Source organism: Leucoraja erinacea, chromosome 18, assembly GCF_028641065.1.
Source record: "Leucoraja erinacea ecotype New England chromosome 18, Leri_hhj_1, whole genome shotgun sequence".
In the NCBI taxonomy this organism is placed as follows: domain Eukaryota; kingdom Metazoa; phylum Chordata; class Chondrichthyes; order Rajiformes; family Rajidae; genus Leucoraja; species Leucoraja erinaceus.
In genome coordinates, this window is record NC_073394.1 from 8448241 (window position 1) to 8470301 (window position 22061).

At 38.7% G+C, this 22061-nt stretch overlaps 1 protein-coding gene across 1 annotated transcript in view; it reads right to left on the reverse strand.

Moving 5' to 3' along the window:
• Positions 1–1784: 1784 nt before the first annotated feature.
• qser1 (glutamine and serine rich 1) overlaps positions 1785–22061 on the reverse strand; it is a 72378-nt gene continuing 52101 nt past the window's right edge. Inside the window, exons 5-14 of the mRNA XM_055649233.1 lie at positions 20508–20842; positions 19375–19491; positions 17690–17823; positions 16089–16297; positions 15027–15092; positions 10636–10773; positions 7168–7265; positions 5128–5274; positions 3964–4059; positions 1785–2972 (exon numbers count right to left, since the gene is read on the reverse strand). Of these exons, the coding sequence (XP_055505208.1) occupies positions 2832–2972; positions 3964–4059; positions 5128–5274; positions 7168–7265; positions 10636–10773; positions 15027–15092; positions 16089–16297; positions 17690–17823; positions 19375–19491; positions 20508–20842 (1481 nt within the window). The 3' untranslated portion in view covers positions 1785–2831. The remainder of the gene's footprint in view (positions 2973–3963; positions 4060–5127; positions 5275–7167; positions 7266–10635; positions 10774–15026; positions 15093–16088; positions 16298–17689; positions 17824–19374; positions 19492–20507; positions 20843–22061) is intronic.

A 22061-nucleotide genomic window follows, 5' to 3' on the forward strand; every position in this document is an offset into this window, starting at 1 on the left:
TCACTGAAAGTAAGCATGCAGGTACAGCAGGCTGTAAAGCAAACGGCATGTTGGCCTTCATAGTAAGTTTTATTTATTTAGCACGTTTAAATCAACTCGCGTTGAAACCAAAGTGCTTTACATAAAATAATTAAGTTTCCGTACATCCATAGAAAGCAAAAAAAGAGGATTTGATTATAGGAGGAAGGAGGTCCTACTGCGGTTGCACAGAGCCCTGGTGAGACCACACCTGGGGTATTGTGCACAGTTTTGGGGTCTCCTAATTTAAGGAAGGGCATTCTTGCTATTGAGGGAGTGCAGCGTAGGTGCACCAAGTTAATATCTGGGTTGGCAGAACTGCTAGATGCAGGAAAAATGTTCCCCATGTGGGGGAATCCAGAACCAGGAGTCACAGTTTAAGAATAAGGGGCAAGCCATTTCGGACTGAGATGAAGAAAAACATTTTCACCCAGAGAGGTGAATCTGTGGAATTCTCTGCCACAGAAGGCAGTGGAGGCCTATTCTCCGAATGTTTTCAAGAGGGAGTTAGATTTAGCTCTTAGGGCAAAAGGAATCCCGGGATATAGGTAAAAAGGCAGGAATGGGGTACTGATTTTGGATGATCAGCCATGATCATATTGAATGGCAGTGCTGGCTCAAATGGCCTACTCCTGCACCTATTTTTTTGAGCTGGCTGTGTTTTGTTAACATACTTAGCTCGGTGTCAAAATTTATTTGATTACATCTTCTACAAAATGGTTTGGAACAGCACAAAGTTTAAGGCATTAATATAATTTGTGGTTGTAATTGACTGTGGTCTGATGTTCTGCAGAGGTGCAATCAAACACTACTCCTGAATATAGGTAATCTTTTTCAGACAAAGATTGTAATGGAGAAAAAGGTCATATTGCTGCACTGTGCAAGCATTTGTCTCTATTGGGGATTAAAGCTAGTTATTCAACATAACTTTAAATACTGCAAGGTAGACACAAAATGCTGGAGCATCTCTGGCGAGAAGGAATGGGTGACGTTTCGTGTCGAGACCCTGCTTCAGACAGTAATCCTATTGCTGAAATTGTATCTCTGCAAGTGGAAGAATATTACATTCTCACCAAGGACATGCAGTGCCCTCCATAATGTTTGGGACAAAGACTCATCATTTATTTATTTGTCTCTGTACTCCACAATTTGAGATTTATAATAGAAAAAAAAAAATATCACGTGGTGCCCTGAAATGGGGGGGGGGGGGGGGGGGGGGGGGGGGGGGGGGGGAGAGGAGAAAGGAGGGAGGACTATGTACAAACACTGCTGTAATTTCTACATGGTGAAACCAAAATGTGTTAAAATGGCCTTTATTGCAATCTGACAATGTGCACTTTAACCACATGTGATTTTTTTTCTATTATCGATCTCAAATTGTGGAGTATAGAGGCAAATAAATAAATGATTCCCAAACATTATGGAGGGCATTGTACCCTCAAAATTGAATAAATGTTCCTGCAAATACTTTACCTGAAAGAGTTAAACATAATTTATGGCAGTCAAATAAAACAATAAAGAATGTGGGAAGAAGAATTTTAAAATTGTAAAAAATTAAGAGTTAATTTAGTGGATTCAAATGTAATGATTCACAGAATGGTAAATAACAATCCGAAAAGATAATCCATCAAGGTAGCAGTATTATCAATGATACAGCCAAAGTAAAGTAGTGAAATTAAAATTACTTTTACAAATATCCTGTACATACGCTGAATTGTTAAATATTTTATCACAGTGTAATATAAAAATGGATATTTTTGGCAAAATGTTTAGTAGGAAATTTATTTTCACGTATCAGAAAATAATCGAAATGTGTAACACAGCTACACTTAAAAGGCAAAACTAGTCCAATATGCATATCTGGTAACACTGAAGCAAACTCGTATTAACAGGAAAACAAAAATTGTAGTTTACCTCGGTATATAAAGTATACAATGTGTGATCAATGTAAGTGAATAGAATTTACCGGAAACAATGCAAAGTGTATTACAAAGATACATGAACATAATTCAAACCACAATATTTTCTCTGAAAAATACAACTATCGATGTGATAAAATGTACAATTTATTTTTTTGAAGAAATATGGATAAAGAGGAAAAATAGTTTTTTCTTCAAAATAGGGAAAATAGATGTGTTCATCACATTTTCATTATCAGAATTGACAGTCATTGGATTGCACCAACTCCACGTCCAGTTTCCTGAACTTACTATTTTGAGTCTGCAAAGCAAGTGTTATTTTCTGATGGCAAATTTATCTTAAGAGAATGTCACAACACACTAACTTTTGTTATATTACGTATAGAAATATGGTTGACAGACATCAGACAGGTGTGGTTGCTTCTGGCTTTGTCTCGAGGATCAGAAAGAGTCAAGTAATCAATTTTAAAGCATTTCTTGAACAGAAGTCTTCTAATGTGTTTAAACTATATTAATAAGAAAATCATAATATACTTAGTGCATGCCTTGCCATTTTGATCGGTCACGAAAGTTAAAACAAAATGTTTAACTTTTTTTTGGAAATAACCATTATTCGATACCTCAAGTTCACGGAATACAAATAAATCAAAAACATTGGCCATTATAAAAAAAATGTGGTTACAGTCATAATAATTACTCCCAATGTCAAAATGTGAGTTCTTGGCCACTATGACCATTTAACTATGGGCCAAAGTACAAGGTCCATTAAAACCCATGAGTGTCACTATAATTAGCTTAGTCCCAGCATCAACAAGGATGCCAAAGTTCATTTCAATATGTCCCATGAATCACTAGTGCCATTGATGCAACCGGTGAAAAAATCTCATATGTACATTATAAACAGTTCTGCTGTGCTTGTGTCAGATGGTCGCCAAACTTTTCAAAGAGATCCTCCACCCATTTTTCATTTTCCATGCACTGCTGGATTGTTTCCACTTGGCCTAGATCTTTATTCTGTTTTAGAATGGATGAAGCCTGTTAAAATGATTGAAAACAGAGTTACACATTTTCAAGAATGCCTATCACAGAATTTCTTTGCAAATATGATTATGTACATATGGTTTAAAAGATCTGGAACGAACATTTCATGAACCAACTTGCTTCTACTCCAAAGGACTGGATCATGCACTTGCCAATGACAACAAAACTATCTTGTTATAATACTGGCATGCAACAACTACTGCACATAAATTGCTTAAAGTGGAAGGTACACAAAAAAATGCTGGAGAAACTCAGCGGGTGCAGCAGCATCTATGGAGCAAATGAAATAGGCAACGTTTTGGGCCGAAACCCTTCTTCAGACTCCTAAAGTTACTCCCAGTGATTTAGACATCTTCTAGGCAGTGCGCTTTTCTCCCCCACCCTCACCATTCCCGACTAGATTCAAGGAAAGCTAAGTACTTATGCTCTCTGGATGCTTTCAAGAGAGTTAGATAGAGCTCTTAAAGATAACGGAGTCAAGGGATATGGGGAGAAGGCAGGAACAGGGCACTGATTGTGGATGATCAGCCATGATCACAATGAATGGCGGTGCTGGCTCGAAGGGCCAAATGGCCTACTCCTGCACCTATAAGCCATATCACTGTAGGTACTGGGGTATTATTGTCCTGTGCACTGAAATGCAGTTTTGTGTGCTATCCGGGTAAATCATACCATACACGAGTAGATCAGGAAGGGCAAAAAAGAAAATAAACACTACATTGCAGATGTGTTACAGATACAGAGAATGAGTAGATTAAGAAAAATAGAGGAAGGGACACAAAGAGGTAGATTGGAAATGAAAAAAAAAAAAATTATGAATGCATCACAATATACATCACGGTACTGTACTTCAATTTACAGTACAAGTATACTCCAAAATAACTCTTAAAATGATTTACTGAATTATCTTGGGATCTGCTTTACGTCGTTGCTGTCTAATAACGTCTAACGAAACATTAAATGTGGCATAACTTAAAATACTCACCTCTTTTTTGCATATCAGGTACGTGTGATATTTATAGTGATGAAGGGTGTGATATAAAGTACAGCACTGCAATTTTTCTTGATCTACAGTAAACTCCTACGATAAAATACAAAAATATTGCTTAAAAAACAAATCACTCAACGATGGTCATGATATTGTATGATACAATTTGATCAGATGGTAACAGATATATGACATGATAAGTTATCACTAGCACTCTTGCACAGCGCCGCTGAGTACACCGCCCCAGCATGGTGCCGCAGCGCTCATACTAGCAAACTAGACGCCATCCTCAACGACACCATGCAGATCATCACCGGCTGCCTATGCCCTACTCCGGCAGATCTTCTGCCGGTATCGCACCCGCCAAGCTTCGCAGAGAGTACTTCACTCACACGCTGTGTGCAAGACCCCATCAGACGCCAAACATCCTTTGCACCACCTCGCCCAGGACTCACAGCAACCGGGACCTCAATACCCGTTAGCTCGTTGCCCAGTCTCCCGTCATGCAGCGATCCTCTGTGGCTCCGGTTTCAACACACTAGGATCATGGAGAACCAGCTGGGAACAGACTTCACGACCTCCGCAATTCACTGTTGCACCGAACACCACAGCCCCACCCGGCTCGGACCTGCCCCGCAAAGAGTGGGTCGCCCTGAAACGGCTCCATACAGGGATCGGCCGGTTTAACGCCAACATGCATCGTTGGGGGCTACGTTCATCAGCAGCCTGCGTGTGTGGAGCAGACCGGCAAACAGCGCAGCACGTCATTTTCGACTGCGCTGTCCTCCAGCCCCCCCCCCCCACCCCGTTACATAACCTCTGCTGCCTCAAACGCAAAAAGTTATCACTTTTTAAATTACCAAGGAATCTATACAAAAGCAATTGAAAACACAATCTGAAATTGTAGCTTATGATTCCTTGCCATATGTTCTCTTTGCCTTGTCTTCAGCACTGCAATATCTAGTTACTCACCACTGAATCCCAGTTTCACGATTACTTAAGTTGAATAATTGAGCCAAATACTATTTGTTATAACTGAACTATGAACACAACTTTGTGTTATAAATTTATGACAAGTTTTCAAAGGTTAACAGAACATAATAAACATTAATTATGATGGGGGGGGAAAACATTACTAAAAATGTTTACAGAAGACCTTACCTTCAGGCGCTTACTATTCTGTTTTAATGACTGGAGCGTTTTCTTGTTGTAATTTTTACCACTCATTTTAATTTTTGTTAAATTGGAATTGCCGCCTTTAGTTCCTGGGGCACATACTGCTAGCTCTGGAAAATTCTCCAGGGCAATCTACAGACAAAACACAGGCATTTAGAATTTTAAGGACTAGAACATAAGGGCTACAGAAATTAAAAAGAAGATAATGCCAAAAATACCCAAAGGTTCATAATGCATACGTGAAGGCAGGATTAATTAAATCCAGTTGATGAACTTTCATCAAATCTATCTTCAAGAAGAAATTAAGAAATTTCTATTTCCCCATAGGAGATATGCATTTATTTTTACAATAAGTTATGAGGGCAAATAAACATGCTTCAAAAAAAATGTGGGTTTGATTTCTTGATCTTGGTCTATAATTAGTCACGAGGGTTGAAGGTGGATTTGGACTAAGGCACCAAATGATTAGGAAACATACAGCTTAAGGGATGTAAGTAACTGTTTTCTTTCATGTCAACAGCATGATCTTAAACACCATACAATTTAAAGAAAACAAGAAACTAAGAAGTAGTGTGAAGCTGGGTGAGGTGGAAGAGTCAAATTAAGAGAGATTAAGTTACAAAACATTTTCAAGTTAAAGGTAGAAATGCTGTATTTTTGAGTTTAATGCAGATCTAGATTTCTAGAAATTTAAGTGACAGACACAAGACATGATTATGGAGACTGCCATTTTTACATATGACGAGAATTACGAAGGTCGGAGGACAATCAACAAATAAAAAATTGATCATGTGGCATTTAAGAGGCTTTTAGATAGGTTAATGGACATGCAGGGAATGGATGACGTGGAGACAGAGGATATTAGTTTAACGGTATCACATTCGGCACGGACAATGTGGTCTAAAGGACTTGTTCCTGTGCTGCACTGTTCAATGTTCTACAAATGTAGTAATGCCAAATGTTTGGGTCTGGATTTCAGAATATAAACCAAGATATGGATAACAAAAACAGTGTGGTCTTCACAGCATTAGAGGATCTAAACACACATTGGGTGACTATTTTGCCGACCTCCCCCATTCAGTCCATGGGAACATCCCTGAGCTTCAAGTTGCTTGTCACTACTTCTCCATCCCACTATGATCTAACTCTTAGTGGCCACCTGCATTCTTCCATTAAGGGCCACTGTAAGCTTAAAGAATAACATTTCAGTTTTCAATTGGGCATATTTTAATAATTTTAGATAACTTGTTTTTTCTTGTTTGTATCAGAACTGGCCACTTGTGTTATACCCCTGTAATATTAAACTCATTTTAACAATTATCTTTGTTTTCTCTCACACTCTCTAACTTCCCTCATGAATCCATTAACCAAACGGCTCAATAAACATCAGCATCAGCTTGGCAACTCTGGCCTTACTTAGTTAGAAATATTCCCTTTGTCACAGCTATCCCTCTCCTCCCCATCCACCTTCTCTTGAAATTAAAAACAAACTTGTTCTCTGATCTTTGACCTGAATTGTTAACTATTTCTCTTTTTCCTCACATGCTCCCTGACTGCCATGTGTTTGCACCATTTTCTGGTTTTGTCTCCGATTTCCAGCTTCAGTAGTTTAATATGTTCATTTAAATATCAAAATCATTAATTTCATTATTTTAATTAACAGTCATTAACTTCATTTCAAATTTAACACACATTTTCCTTGTACTTTGCACACTAACAAACTTCCTCTATAGGTTTTCATATGGTCTGTCAATCAAAACTGCTTATCATCTCAGTGTTATGTACAGAAACAAATCTTTGATCAAAAGTTTCAAAACAATTTTTCTCATTGGATTTCTACACAAAAGCCTTAAGACTAGCATCTACTACACTACTGTCTCTAATTTGTTATGATTGAAATAGTAACTACCTTACTTCCTTCAAGTAATAGTCAAGCCTGTGGATGGAGATAAAAATTGTAAAACATAATGTGGAGTTACATTATTTTCAAAAAGAGTAATGTGCAGTTTTAGGGAAAGTTCTCACCTTGAGTGCAGGCTGCAGTGGGAACTTAGAAATCATTCGTTTCTTGTTTTCATTCAACATGCCATCAATTTTCCTCATATGTGGCAAATACATTTCATCTGTAAGTAATTAAAATTCTAAAGTCAACTTTTATCAACTTTGAAGTCTTACAATGGCATTCTACAAGTAATTATTATTAGTAAGCCAGTTCGGTATTCCGACTGCGCATGCACAGGTCACAGGTCGCTCAGGCTAAACACTCGTGGCGGCCTTGCCTCTGCATTGGTGCAGGCCTGTGTTTTGTCCCTATCCAGCCGCGCTGGGCCGTCCCCGTCCCCAAGTGTCCTGTCCGGGGGCGGCCGGGGACGTCGGGAGCCGGAGGGGAGCTCAGGCCCGCAGATGGCGCAAAAATGAAGCACCAACTCCAGCCAGCCCGTACCGCCGGCAGGACAAGCAGAGTCGAGCTGGAGCTGGGGCCGGCGCCTCCCCTCCGCGCTGCCTACAGACCTGGGCCTACACTCTCGTCCGCGGGCCTCTGGATAGAAGACCCTCCTTCAGACTTCCTACACATTAGACCTTTGCGCCGTGGTTGGAATGGATGGGAGCGGGGATTTCCACGGGTGCAAGGAACAAATGACCTAAAGTTTGCGTTGAGCGAACTGAGTGTTCTTAACGTCCTCGCCGTACACCGGCGTTTTGTGAGAGTGGTTGGATCCCAGCTTCAGCTCAACCAACGTCAGTCACATTATCCAGACAGGCGGCGGGAGATCAGGAGCTGATATGAGGCATCGGCGACGCTCTGGAATCCAAGTTGGCTGCCACCGAGCAGTGGGATCGAGGAGGCAGCGCTCTGCCCAGGGAGTAGAGGTGTCAGTTCTTCCAGTGGTGAGCTGAGAGGCACCAGCTACCGCGGGCCGCTTACCTGTCGGGCACTGACTCCTCAATCTCGGGATCCATCCACTCTCACAAAATGCCAGTGTACGACAAGGACGGTAAGAACACTCAGTTCACTCAACGCAAACTTTAGGTCATTTGTTCCTTGCCTCCGCGGAAATCTCCAGCACGGTCGAGACGAGTGGGTTCTGAAGCTGCATTCTCACGATTGAGGGAATTTTCTAGACTCTCCTAGAAGCAACGAGCCATGGCTTTACCAGTGGTTTTCTGTCTAAGTGAAACCTCTCTTCCCCCATCTCTCACCGTCTCTCCCTGTCTCCCACTCACATCTGCCCCTCTTTCTCTCACTGTTACACGCCGCTCTCCCCCACTACAAGGCAACCCGTTCGCTTTTTTTAAATTCTCGAATGACCGTTGCCAAATCCCATGATTCGTTTCGTTTTTCGGAATACCGAACTGGCTTATTGGAATATCGGCAAATGTTCGGCAAGTAAAAAATAGTGGATTGCTTCTCATCTCCAATCCATAGCCTGTACACTCCTGCAGTTAGGTATGTGTAACTTGGTTCTATAAAAAATGTTGAAATCAATAATGGTGAAAACCAAGCTGTTCAATTATAAAAATTACAGCTGGTTTATTTGTACTTTAGACAAGGAATACAAATTCCTTAAATGATTGCAAGTTTCTTTGACTAAAGGTTTTGCAAGTAATCCAGTTTTGGCAGAGGCTTTGCAAGTAGTTGTATTGTAGAATATGGATTTCACTACCTTCCTGCAACCGTCACAGCTTAAGAACTAATAATAAAAAAAAACTTTATTTAAAGGTTATTTAAATAAAGGCCCAATGTACGCCGAGAATAAATTATTTTTTGTTAAACATTTTTTTAAATGGCCTATTGTGCCATTTTTTGCTCATCATTAAAATTAGTGTGTGTAAAGATTTGCACCTCATCACTAATCCTACATATTATTATTCGACATCCTAACATCCTTCATCCTATATCTAATTTCCCAACCTTCATATACATTTAATTTCCCAATCTTCATGTACATCTAATTCCCAAACTTCAATTCATATGAAACACTTTAGTTTAGTTCAGTTTCGAGATACAGCGCAGAAATAGACCCTTCGGCCCACCGGGGCCGTGCCGACCAGCAATCCCTGCCACTATCCTACACCCACTAGGGACAATTTTTACATTTACCAAGCCAATTAACCTACATACCTGTACGTCTTTGGACTTCTTCCAGCTACATTAAAACATGTCACTCCACGAATTCAACATAGCACTCTTTTGACATTGCCACATTTCTAAAATCACTTCTGCATTCTCAACTCATGAGAAATGTGTATTGGACCATTTAGACCAATGGTTTTCAGGGAAGGAGTTCATATATCCACAGTAAGGGCGGTGGCAGAATCTATTACATTGTCATGTGAATACATGTCAGAATGTTCCAATTTCTTGCTTTAGACCAATTTCTCTATTCTTAAAGATCTTCAGATCAGATTAGTTTAGTGTCAAATACAGCAAGGGCAATGGAATTCCTTGTTCACATGAAGCTCAGAGTAAAACAGTGTACACTAGTAATGATAATAACAATAAATATGTGCAAAACAACAGAATGGTGCAAGATTGTTGTACAAAATCAGTAGTGCAAAATAATAATAACTAAATAAATTAGAATTAATAGTAAGAGTATATGGCAGCTCCTCTAGGAATGGTCTAATTAAACCCAGATGCCAGCGTAAAATCGTATAATGGTAATGTCGTTACATTAATGATCCAGAGACAGAAATTTAAATATGATCAAAGCAATTGGGGTATTCCCAAATGAAAATGAATTGGACTAAATGAAGCCGATTCTGGTTAATTAATAATCTTCTGGGATGGATATACACTGTTCTTAGTTGGTCAGGCTTATAAATAAATCCACCCCCACAACAATGTGAACATTACACATAGCAGACCATTCAGCTGCTGATGCCTTCGATCAAAGGATAGCGATAAGAGATCAGAAGATTCAGGCAGTTTTCCAGACCCCAGCAAGGCCCACACACATTGGCAGCCAGGTATAGTCCTGCGCAACATATGGTTGAACTGTTCAGCAAAGCTCTCATACTGAGCAATTGGCGATTCTGGGGTCACAGTAGAGAGTAGGAATTTGTGTCCGATTCACAGCACAGAAGCACGTGGTCCAATCAGATCCTTTTTAAAAGAGCCAGGGGTTGGGGTGTGAGGGTGGGTACATAGTTGTAAATGTTTGGACCAAGGGCACCACAACCAATCAGCACCCATTAGGGTGGTGCTAAGTAGAGCATCAGTATAGGTTCAATCTCAAACAAAATATATGTCATTGCTTTTAATTGTTCTCCGAGCCAAGCAATAAATTTATTTCCACGGGCAATTAATACTGGCCTTAAAGCAGTTAATGAATAATAAAGATGACATGCAGTTAATGAATAATAAAGCAAGTTATTCAAAGCAACATACATCTCACAAGATATGTTGACCAGGACAACAACTAAAATGGCAAAGAAGGTATTGATGCTATGTCTTAAAATCAGTGTCAAAGATAGAACATCAATATTTACCATTACTCTGTTCTGATGCCTCAATCATGTCAGGGTCCAATGCTGTACTCACAAGCAGCTCAACGTAGTTTTTAAATGTCTCTTTCATCATTCTGGTATTCAAGAAACGAGCTACATATGGAGTTGTTGGGGGCCGTTCTAAAATAAACAAATAACAATTAATTTGGTAAATATTTAAAAATGTATTACAATGTGATACCACACAAGTGTTTATTCAAATTTATATTCAATATACTATTGATACATATCTTATATAATGCATCAATTTTGATTTGTTCTTATCTATTAATAAATAGTGATCCGAATTTGAGTGAAACAGCATTTTCCTAGGCAATCCAAAGTCTTGATAATGGTCTTAAAATGAGATATCCAAACAGCTCAATGCACATCCTATGCTTTGTTTAATACCTCTTGATATGTATGATCTTTATCCAAAATCAATCAAGGGCAACACACTATTGATTGCAAATTCTGATTTAAAATATAAGGAATTTTAAAGTGACTGATTAATTTCCAGGTAAAGTTAATTCCTTGTGAAAACAAAATATCAAAATATATTATATGATAGCTGCAATGCTTAAGAAAATAGTGCTGTTTTTAATTTCAGGAAAATTTATCAATGAAAATGTTGTTTCCCCTCTGGTTCTTTTGCAAGTAAAACTTAATTTAAATACATTTTTGTACAATCGAAAAATAATAATTACTGCTTGATAAATTTATATTTTTTGATGACTGACGAGCTTAAGGTGCCAGCAACCTTTGGCAGTATGGCTATGGGGTACTCTTTAATACATAACTCAGATGCAACAATGCGACTTAATTCCAACTTAAAATTGGCATCCACTGCACAAAGATGCTTTTTTCTCATTACCCACAAAGAACATGGTTAAGGGGCTGTTCCACTGCGGCGACCTAATCTGCGAGTTTAAACGAGTTTGCCCTCGACTGAAACTCGCAGCATGGTCGACACGTAGTCCTAGGAGGTCCTACGAGGTCACTGGAACTCTCCTTTATGCTCGAGGGAAGTTCCCGAATACTCGCGGCCTCAGCTTGGTCGCGGAAACATTTTCAGCATGTTGAAAATTGTTCTGCGAGTAACATTTGGTCGGCATGGTTCTTTTTAACTCGTACTGCAGTGGAGTGGGGTCGCTATTTAGTTACAGGCAGTCCAGGGCAGCCGTAGGCAATCTCCTTCACTGACCGGGCATTTTGATTAGCTCTTTGGAGTTTTCAGGACCAAGGAAAACCGACCGTTAGGTAAAATGCCCACTAAACGTTATTACACTTCTTAAAAGTGTCTCCACTCCTTCTGCCTCCTTCTTTCTCCCCCCCTCCCCCCTCTAAAAGACTTACCGTACACTGTGCAGCCGTCTTTTACTTTCATCGCGGGTCTGAATTTCAGACAGCGCTCCCCCGCTTTCTCTGGCCCCTGCCTTTGCGATGTATTTGTGCATGTGTGTGTGTGCGCACACGATCAGTCGATCCCGCTCGCGGTTTCAACGCTGACGGTCAATCCAGCTTGAGGTTTTCCAAGCGAGTGCCCTCGAGCTTGAAGGCTGAAGACACTCTTCTTAACTCGCGGATTAGGTTGCCGAAGTGGGACAGCCCCTTTACAATCCGAGGGAGACTGCCAACTTCAGTTATGCCAAGAACCCAAAGCAACTACAGATTTGAAGTCCCATCTTCTTTATAGTTCATCACGCAAGCTCTCCAATTAAATATTAACATGCAGTAATAAATGACTGTTTTCATGCCGGCAAAAATGTGTAAAGTATTTTAATGGATGTAATGACTTACTTAATTAATCACATGGAACATTACCCTCCTGCTCAAATCCTCAGCAAACAAGCTGTCAAAATAGGAAGTCCAATAAGGGGAACTTTATATTTTTAATTATGCACTCAATTGTTGATATTGAGCAACAAAGCACTTTATTTAGTAAAATCTTCCTGGCATCATTTCCATGTTAAATAATGGGGCAGGTAAACATGAACACATTTCTGAGATAGATTGATAAATTAATTCAAATCTTGATATTTAAACAATATCTACCAATATCCCCATTATCTACAATATCATGGCACAGAAGCAAAGGAATGGACACAAAAAAACAGCGAGTTGGACACTACACAAATATCATGTCCACATGTTGCACCTCATAAAAGCCTTTTTGAAAATCATTTTTGAACTATACTAATTAGTAATGTAGATAAAAACAGTCAAGTTCCACAACAAAAAATAGATCATGACCAGGTAATCTGTAAAGCTATTCGTCATGAAAGCTAAAATATTGGATAGTTCAGTAAATAGAATGTGTTTTGGAAGGCTTGGAAGATCACCAAAGAGAGCATACCAGGTCCACGTTAATTTGTGTTCAAAGATCAACATCGTAGATGGAGTCTTCACTTTCAACACTATAATGATGAGTCAATCTTAATCATGCACTTAAGATTCTATAGTAATTCTTGAACCCATAACCTTCTGATCCAGCCTAACGCTTTGCAAATTAACAAAAATAGTAGATTTCACAATGTTATAACGTTCAACATTATGCATTTAAATAACTGCCAAAATATGCAAGTGTTAACCAAAATAATCAGAAACATATTTTCAATTGGAAAGGAATCTAGCATGGATCCTGTCATAAAATATCATAACTCACGGCATTGGTTTGTGGATAAATGAGCAACTCCTTGTCTAGTTGAATACATTTCTGGCTCCGAGCTTTAAAAGCATTTTGAAAAGCTCCCCATTGCCTCAAAAGAAAGGATGCAATAGACAATAGGTGCAGGAGTGGGCCATTCGGCCTTTCGAGTCAGCACCGCCATTCACTGTGATCATGGCTGATCATCCACATTCAGTACCCTGTTCCTGCCTTCTCACCATATCCCGATTTATCTTTAAGAGTACTATCTAACTCTCTCTTGAAAGCATCCAGAGAATTAGCCTCCACTGCCTGAGGCAACAAATTCCACAGATTTACAACTCTCTGGGTGAGAAAGTTTTTCCTCATCTCCGTTCTAAATGGCCTACCCCTTATTCTTAAACTGTGGCCCCAGGTTCTGGACTTCCCCAACATTGGGAATATGCTTCCAGCCTCCAGCTGCCAAGTTTTGTCAGAGCATTTCAGTATTCTAGTACCTGAAAATCAGTATTTTGCTGAGGAAATCAGTATTTTTACACAGTGCCATTTTGCAGAAAAAAAATGTTTTTTATGTGCAGCCATACCCATGTAAGAGTACAAGAATGCATAACTTTGCTACTAATTGACATGTCTTCTACGCACGTTACTTGACAGTGCATTCATGGTCTCTCTCTCTCTCTTATTCCCTTCCTCCCTCTCCCCATCCTCTGCACCCCTCCCTCTCTCCCCCTTGAGCCCACCCACTGTTTGTAAAATTAAGGTATCAGCGACAATCCCAATGGAACTGCAATCCCACTGTTAACCTTTCACCACTAGGCTTATCCAAAATTCTACCACTGCCTGAAAAATAATCAAAGGCTCAACTACCACTGAGAAAGAGAATTCCAAAGACTCATTGTTATACGAGAATTTTCCTGAACAGCAATTGCGCTATGTGTGAAGCCCACAGTGCTATGTTTAAAGCCCATAGCGCTCCAGCGGGTAGCACTATTTTTAGAACCCATAGCGCTGTAGCCGACAGCTCTTCGTTTAAATTCCCATGCGTTAAACTGACAGCGCTCGGTTTAAACCTGGAGCGGGACAGGCAGCCTGGAGAGAAGGAATGGATGATGTTTCTGGTCGAGACCCTTCTTCAGACTGAACTGAACTGCGTATTTAAAATCCGTATTTAACAACACATAACCGTACATCCGTATTCTAATCGCATTTCTGTACAAAATCCGGAAAATCCGTACTACTTGGCAGCTGTCAATCCCTTAATAATCTTATATGTTTCAATAAGATGCCCTCTCATCCTTCTAAATTCCAGAGTATACAAGCCCAGCCGCTCAATTCTCTCAGCATATGACAGTCCCGCCATCCCGGGAATTAACCTTGCGAACCTACGTTGCACTCCCTCAATAGCAAGAATGACCTTCCTCAAATTTGGAGACCAAAACTGCACACAATATTCCAGGTGTGGTCTCACTAGGGCCCTGTACAACTGCAGAAGGACCTCTTTGCTTCTATACACACAAGTGATCCTCAAGGTCACAAGAACTAGATTGGATTATTGAACTTGCTAATAGAGGAAGGAAGAATAAACTATTAAATGATGCTGCTGGCCACCATTACATTAGCATACTTATAACTGCAGAGGATGTTTCTTCATTCAATTGAATGTATAAATTATACCGTCAGAAATTCTAAAATGTTCAGAGCAACACCATAATAAATCTGGAACATAAACATACTTAATTTCACAAACCTGATTTTTGCTGAATGTTTTTGACAGTTTTTCCATGTGTATTCCCTTTCGAAACAAATCCATTGTCTGAGGAAGAAGGCAATTGTGGACTTTTGTTAAAAGACCTGTTAATTATTTGTATTTATTTATCATGCCATCTCTGCCATTCTGTTCTCTCTCCTGTTCTCCAGAAGACATTAGCTTGAGAACAGTTCCGCAAGCATGAGCCACCTTCTTTTCAAATGACTCATCAGAATATCATGCCAAATTATCTTTAAGTAATAAATTTTTGCTTCTATGGACAGCATGACCATGAGAGGTATTTGGGTTTTTCAATCGCTGAAATTTAGTTTATCTCAAAGTGCCCTTTTAAAGTGAAACACTTTTGGCATTTTCACAATTTGATAGTCTGGGGAACTGGGTTTTATTGTGTTGAAAATTGTTATTTTATATTCTGTGACCCTGGGTTTAATTATATCCCAAATTATTTAGCTGAAAGACTATTTCGACCACCTAGATTAAAATTAACTCTACAGATTTATAAATAATATGGCTCTCCATTATACCTTATTGGGTACATGGAACCAATTGGCAAAGCAAGTAAAAGATCCCAGCATGAGAAGGGCCAACATCACTACAGGTAACTACTGCATTTCATAATTTGAGCAAAATCTAAAAACAGCTGAAAATAAACTTTCATTTAATAAACGCTGGAATGCAAGTATTCTAAATTAGTTTGAATCTAGACATTAATCAATTGATTGATAATCATATGAAAATGTCCTCACCCCATTTCTCTTTTCAACCTGAACTAATAAAACACAAATCAATGTGATGGAAGATTGCATAAATCTATCAGAATTCCATGCATGTCCAAAATACTCATTCTCTCATTGCCATACCATAATGCTACCTTAAATGTTAAGGAGATAGATTTAGCAAAGTAAATATTTGTAGTGGCATAAATGGCAAATAATGTAAATTTTAAGAACTAATCTTCATTCTATTCCCAGCTTAACACCATTTAAGAACGATGACACTCATTGCAAAAATAAAATAAATTAATAAATTAAAATTCCTTACCGTCATCATCGCTATGTGTTTCAACTGAAGAGTCTGAGTGGGACGAATATTCTTCTTTCACCCATTTCTTTCGTTTTTTGGGTGGTGGTTCAGCTTTTACCTTTACTTGTTTAACTGTTCTGGCTTTGGATTTTGCTGATGAACCTTTCTGAGCCGCAGAGTTGCTGATGCAGGTTTTATTACTAGAACCCGTTTTTGACTGGCCGTGCCTGAAGATAGACGATATAAATTAAAGATTTGCCCAGACATGTGGGAAATTGGAGGTTAAATATTCAAAATTAGAAGTTTAAAATTAAGTTTATACTACACATAAAATATACCATCATTGTTTATAGTCTATTTAATTAATAATGAGAGTTACAAAATAATGGAACAGGTTGCCTATAGTATATAATGTGCAAGGTAATCTTTAATTATCTAATAATATTTTAATACATTAAACATAGCTTCAACAACTACCATGGTACTGCTGTACATGTATTTAACATTGCCAGTCAACAAGTCCTGTGCAGAAACTAAAATGCAAATTTAAAAATAGTTGGATAGGATACCATTATATGATCAATTCCTTAGCTCACCTTCGAATACTTCTTGACAACTAACTGTGATCACATAATGATCTTGGATTAAATCAACTTTATTCTAAACATAGAGCCATAATAAAGTAGTGATTTTAAGGAAACATTTTTTTTGGGGCAAAGGAACATTACAAATATACACTATATTTCATCAATGAAAAAAAACCTCACTATCTTAATAGGAAAAATCTATACTCAATTAGGCAACAGAGGTAATAGCCCAGATCTATCGACCCATCCATCATCCCGGGTCAACTTGTACCTGAACTTCTCTAGTTTGGATTCATAATCATTATTCTTGTTGCCGAAATGTGCCAGAATCCAACAGCGAGGCTGGGATGGCACAGAAATAGTTGCCCCAGCCTAAATATCCATTGTTACATTCAGAAACACACCTAAAGTAGTGCATGATGCAAGAATATTATGCGAAATCTCAGCAAAACTGAAAACCACCCCTGGACTCCGTGATGCCAGCGGTGGAGCATATTCAACTATATGATGTTATCACACAGAAAGTTCATACGTGGAGCTCCATCTGTGTCAAGCCCTGGATGCAGATAAATGCAAACTAAATCCTGGACAACAGATTATGGAGTCTCTTTATAATTTTTACAAATTATATTTTTTATTTTTACTTAAGAAAAATATTTTATTAACAATAAAGGTACTGCCAAGTGATTCTGCAAACCAAAGAAAATGTTATGTTATTTTGGAGATTGGATTCTGGTACAATTTACGACCCGGGTTTTAAAAGATAAACTTTTGAGCAGATTGAAAATCATGGAGTGGATGGAAAATAAAGGAGGGTAGTAAAAACGACTTTCCTGATAAATCCAGTTAATAATTGGAGGTCAATGTTGTAGCATTTCATGTGACTTTTTCTTTAGGTAAAGTGAATTCATTCACTCTCACAATGTTTATGGTATGATTTATCCCTTTAGAAATTCCACGTGCCTCCAATGAATAACATTAGTCATCGAAACTGATGAAAACGAATATTCTGAACAGCAAAATGTTCCATACCGTAAAGGTTGCGACGGTCTGTTTCTTGGCTTTTTGGAACAAACGCGAACATAATCCTTTTTGTTTACATTTTCAATGAACTTCACGTACACCCGTTTGTATTTGGTTTTTGCATCCCCAAAGTATCCTAGGTACTGTAAGATTTTTTTTTTTTTCAATATATAATTGTATTAATTCACAGCAACTTTTAAATGTTCATGCATTGGTCAACAAAATATTTAGAAAAGTTTTCATTACATTTTTTTTGTATATAAAAATCCAAGAACATCTAATTTATTTAAAACCACTTCATTTGCTCACAATATATAAAACTTGACAAATGTAAGACATAAAAAGACCTATAATTAACAAGCATTTCAAGCACTTCTTATCATGGGAAAACAAACACCATTAAGGACAACAATAATGAAAATTTATATCAACGTCAGATGGAAACAGTGAACCATTTTTGTTCGAACCGAAGATTGACACAAAAAGCTGGAATAGCTCAGCGGGACAGGCAGCATCTCTGGAGAGAAAGAATGGATGATGTTTCGTGTCGAGACCTTTCTTCAGACTAGTTAAGAGAGACGTTCCTTCCTTCTCTCCTGAGATGCTGCCTGTCCCGATAAATTACTCAAGCTTTTTGTGTCTCCAGTTTAAACCAGCATCTGCAGTTTCTTCCTAACCATTTTTGTTCATCGGTATCAGGATCTCACTAACTTGTCCAAGCCCCTTGTCTTGAGTTATCGTTGTGCATTGTGGTGATAAATATGTATAACAAATTTCAGACCATTTTAATATTCATTGATAATAATAATGCAATGGTGTACAAAGAATATAGCAATAATTCTAGAAGACAGAATTGTAGCGTTTTCTTCTCTTACCAAGTGACAATACATTGTACTTAAGTAGACTCCTCCTTACACCATCGCCATATCAATGATCAAGAATCAATCTGTACCAGCCACATTTTCCAGCACATATCTTGGTGATTCAACTGCTCATCTTGATCCTACCTAAAAGTTGTGAGAACCGCTGCCTCTAACACATTGAGGCAGTGCATTCCAGATTCCCATCACCTGGAGGCCGGGAAAAAAAAATATTCCTCCCATTCCCCATGGATCTCTTGCCCCTTCCTTAAACAGTTTTGAACATCTTTGCCAAGAGGAAAATATTTTTTTATTAACTATTCTATCTGTGCCTCTCAATTTTGTATATCTTTGCATTCTAAGGTAACTAAGTTTTCTTGAGAATTTGCCTCAATTATATCTTAAATGATTTTTAAAAATCCATTCAACTGTGCAGACATCACTGCCAATTCCAACATTTTTATTGTTTAATCTTGAACATCCCAAAATATGGGAGAAATTAAGAAAGAAATAATATTTCCCGAAGAACATAATGAACTAAATCGGTTTTAATAACCATCTGATCATTTCATGGTTGTCGCTGTGGACATTGGGACATTTACAAATAAATTGTAAATTTATTTTTAATTATCCAAATTTAAACATTCAGATGCCATTGTGGGATTTGTCCTGATTCCCCCCCAAAAAAATCAACGATTGAGGATTCTAGCAACGAACCAGTAACTTGGCTGCTACATAAACATTCCTCTTGAATTCCTCTATTCCATTAAAATAAACAGTTTTTTGGGTCTATATCCAAGCATTGCACACACAAAATTCACAAAATTTACTCACACTGTTTGTTGCGGAGAATTGTCTTCGTCCATCTTTTACTTCAGGCATAAATTTTTGCAACAAAGCTTTCTGAACCTTCCATATAGCAGGGGCGTCTCTACCTGTACTTAAGGCCACCTATAAATAGACAATTTGGTGTTAAAAAGGAAGAAAAAATAAATAAAATAGCATTCATTTTAGACATTGATAGATAACAACCCTGCATTAGTTCAGAATCGGTTTCAGAATTCAACTTGTTTATATTTCGAATATTTAGACATCTACTAAATAGCAGCACCTCATATTCCGCAGCACCCTAGCGGCTTGGGCAGTTTGCACCCTAGCGGCATAAACATTAACTTCTCCAATTTCCGGTAGCCCTTGCTGTCTCCTCTTCTCAGCTCTCCCTCATCCCTCTGGCTCCTCCTCTTCCTTTCTCCTTTCTTCTCCCCACCCCCCCACCCTACATCAGTCTGAAGAAGGGTTTCGGCCCGAAACGTTGCCTATTTCCTTCGCTCCATAGATGCTGCTGCACCCGCTGAGTTTCTCCAGCACTTTTGTCTACCTTAGACATCTACTAAATTAATTTGGATGGCACTGCCATATACATTCAGATTTTTGAACATTAACTCAAAATGCTCAAACTGACCTTGGGTGGTGGGCATGTGATTGAAAGGAAGGACAGAACTCTTCATTTTTAAATGAGGAATTTGAAATACAAGTACATTTACATTTCCAGCAAAGGAATATATTTTCCACAGACATTGCCAGTAAAGCTGCTGAGTGTTTGCAGCACTTTATTTTTTTAATTTCGAATTTCCAGTTTCTGTAGTTTCTTGATTCACAATCCTTGCAAAATACTGCTGTCCAGCCTCCAAATTTGTACACATATTAACCATCGCTTGATGTTAGATTCCCTCCCATCATGACTTCATCCCTGCTACAATATTTTCACCAATCCAAAAAATAAATTGCTGACTATGACAGATTTAAGTAAGCATCCTTACTATATGTAAATAAGTAACAAAAAAAAAGTTCATTTCGACCAATTTAAATTTGACTTTGAAAACATTTGAAACGTGTGATCATCCTCCAGATTCAATTTATCCCCTTCAATTCAAATTTGATGGAAAATATTAGAAACATTACATTACCTTAAGAGCTTTAATGTCCTCTATCTTTACAACAAATTCATCTCGCTCCCTGTACATGCCCTCCCCTCCACTTTCTATATCCTCTTCATCTGTTGAACCTTCCACTGCAATTAATTCTTGCTTTTCAGCCCGCTCTGGAGGATTCAAATCATCCTGTTCAGTTTCCTTGGGAGGTTCTAGAGCTTCAGTTGGTTCCTGTGTTTCCTCTTTCGAAGATGGAGGAGGAAGAGGAGGAGGAAGAGGAGGGGGAGGAGGAGGAGGAGGATTTGCAACTTTTTCCTGCTGTATAACAGCAGAAACAGTAGTGTTGGAATCCTTTTCTCCATTATTGGACTCTAGTAAAGAAAAATATATACTGAATGCAGAATAAAAGAAAGTCATAAATACAGGCATTTTTAAGGTATTCTTAGAAACTTAATCACATGAATATAAAAATTATGATATTTAACTGTTAGTCAGACCTTAACAGAATACACTATTAATTTAAACCCACAAATTGTGGGATGAATGCAATTAGATAGAACACAATAGAACAACAAATGAAACGCGAGATGGACACAAATTGCTGGAGTAAATCAGCGGGACAGGCAGCATCACTGGAGAGAAGGAATGGGTGACGTTCGGGTAAAGGCGGGTCAGAAGAGGGATCTTGATCCAAAACGTCATCCATTCCTTCTTTCCAGAGATGCTGCCTGTCCCGCTGAGTTGTTCCAGCATCTTGTGTTTATCTTCAGTAACCAGCGTCTGCAGTTCCTTCCTAAACAAATGCAACAGAACCGTATTTCTGCCATTAAAAGCAAAACTAGGGACAATGCAAAACATTGACTCACATTTTTCTACCCAATGACCCCCACTTTCAAAAAGCCTTTGACAAGGTCCCATACAAGAAATTAGTGTGCAAAATTAAAGCACATGGTATTGGGGGTAGGGTATTGACATATGGATAGAGAACTGGTTGGCAGACAGGAAGCAGAGTAGGAATTAACAGGTCCTTTTCAGAATGGCAGACAGTGACTAGTGGGGTGTCGCAAGGCTTGGTGGTGGGACCCCAGTTATTTACAATATTTATATTAACAATTTAAACGAGGGAACTAAATGTGAAATCTCCATGTTTGCAGATGGCACACAGCTGGGTGGCAGTGTGAGCTGCGAGGAGGATGCTATGAGACTGCAGAGTGACTTGGATTGGTTGGGTGAGTGGGCCGATGAATGGTATATGTAGAATAATGTGGATAAATGTCAGGTTATCCACTTTGGTGGCAAGAACAAGAAGGCAGATTAATACTGTTAGATTAGGAAAAGAGGAGGTGCAACACAACCTGGGTGTGCTTGTACATCAGTTGCTGAAAGTAAGCAGGCAGTGAAGAAAGCTAATGGCATGTTGGCCTTCATTGCGAGAGGATTTGAGTTTAGGAACAAGGAGGTCCTTTCTACAGCTGTACAGGGCCCTGTGAGACTGCATCTGGAGTATTGTGTGCAATTTTGGTCTCCTAATTGGACGAAGGATATTCTTGCTATTGAGGGAGTGCAGCGTAGGCTCACCAAGTTTATTCC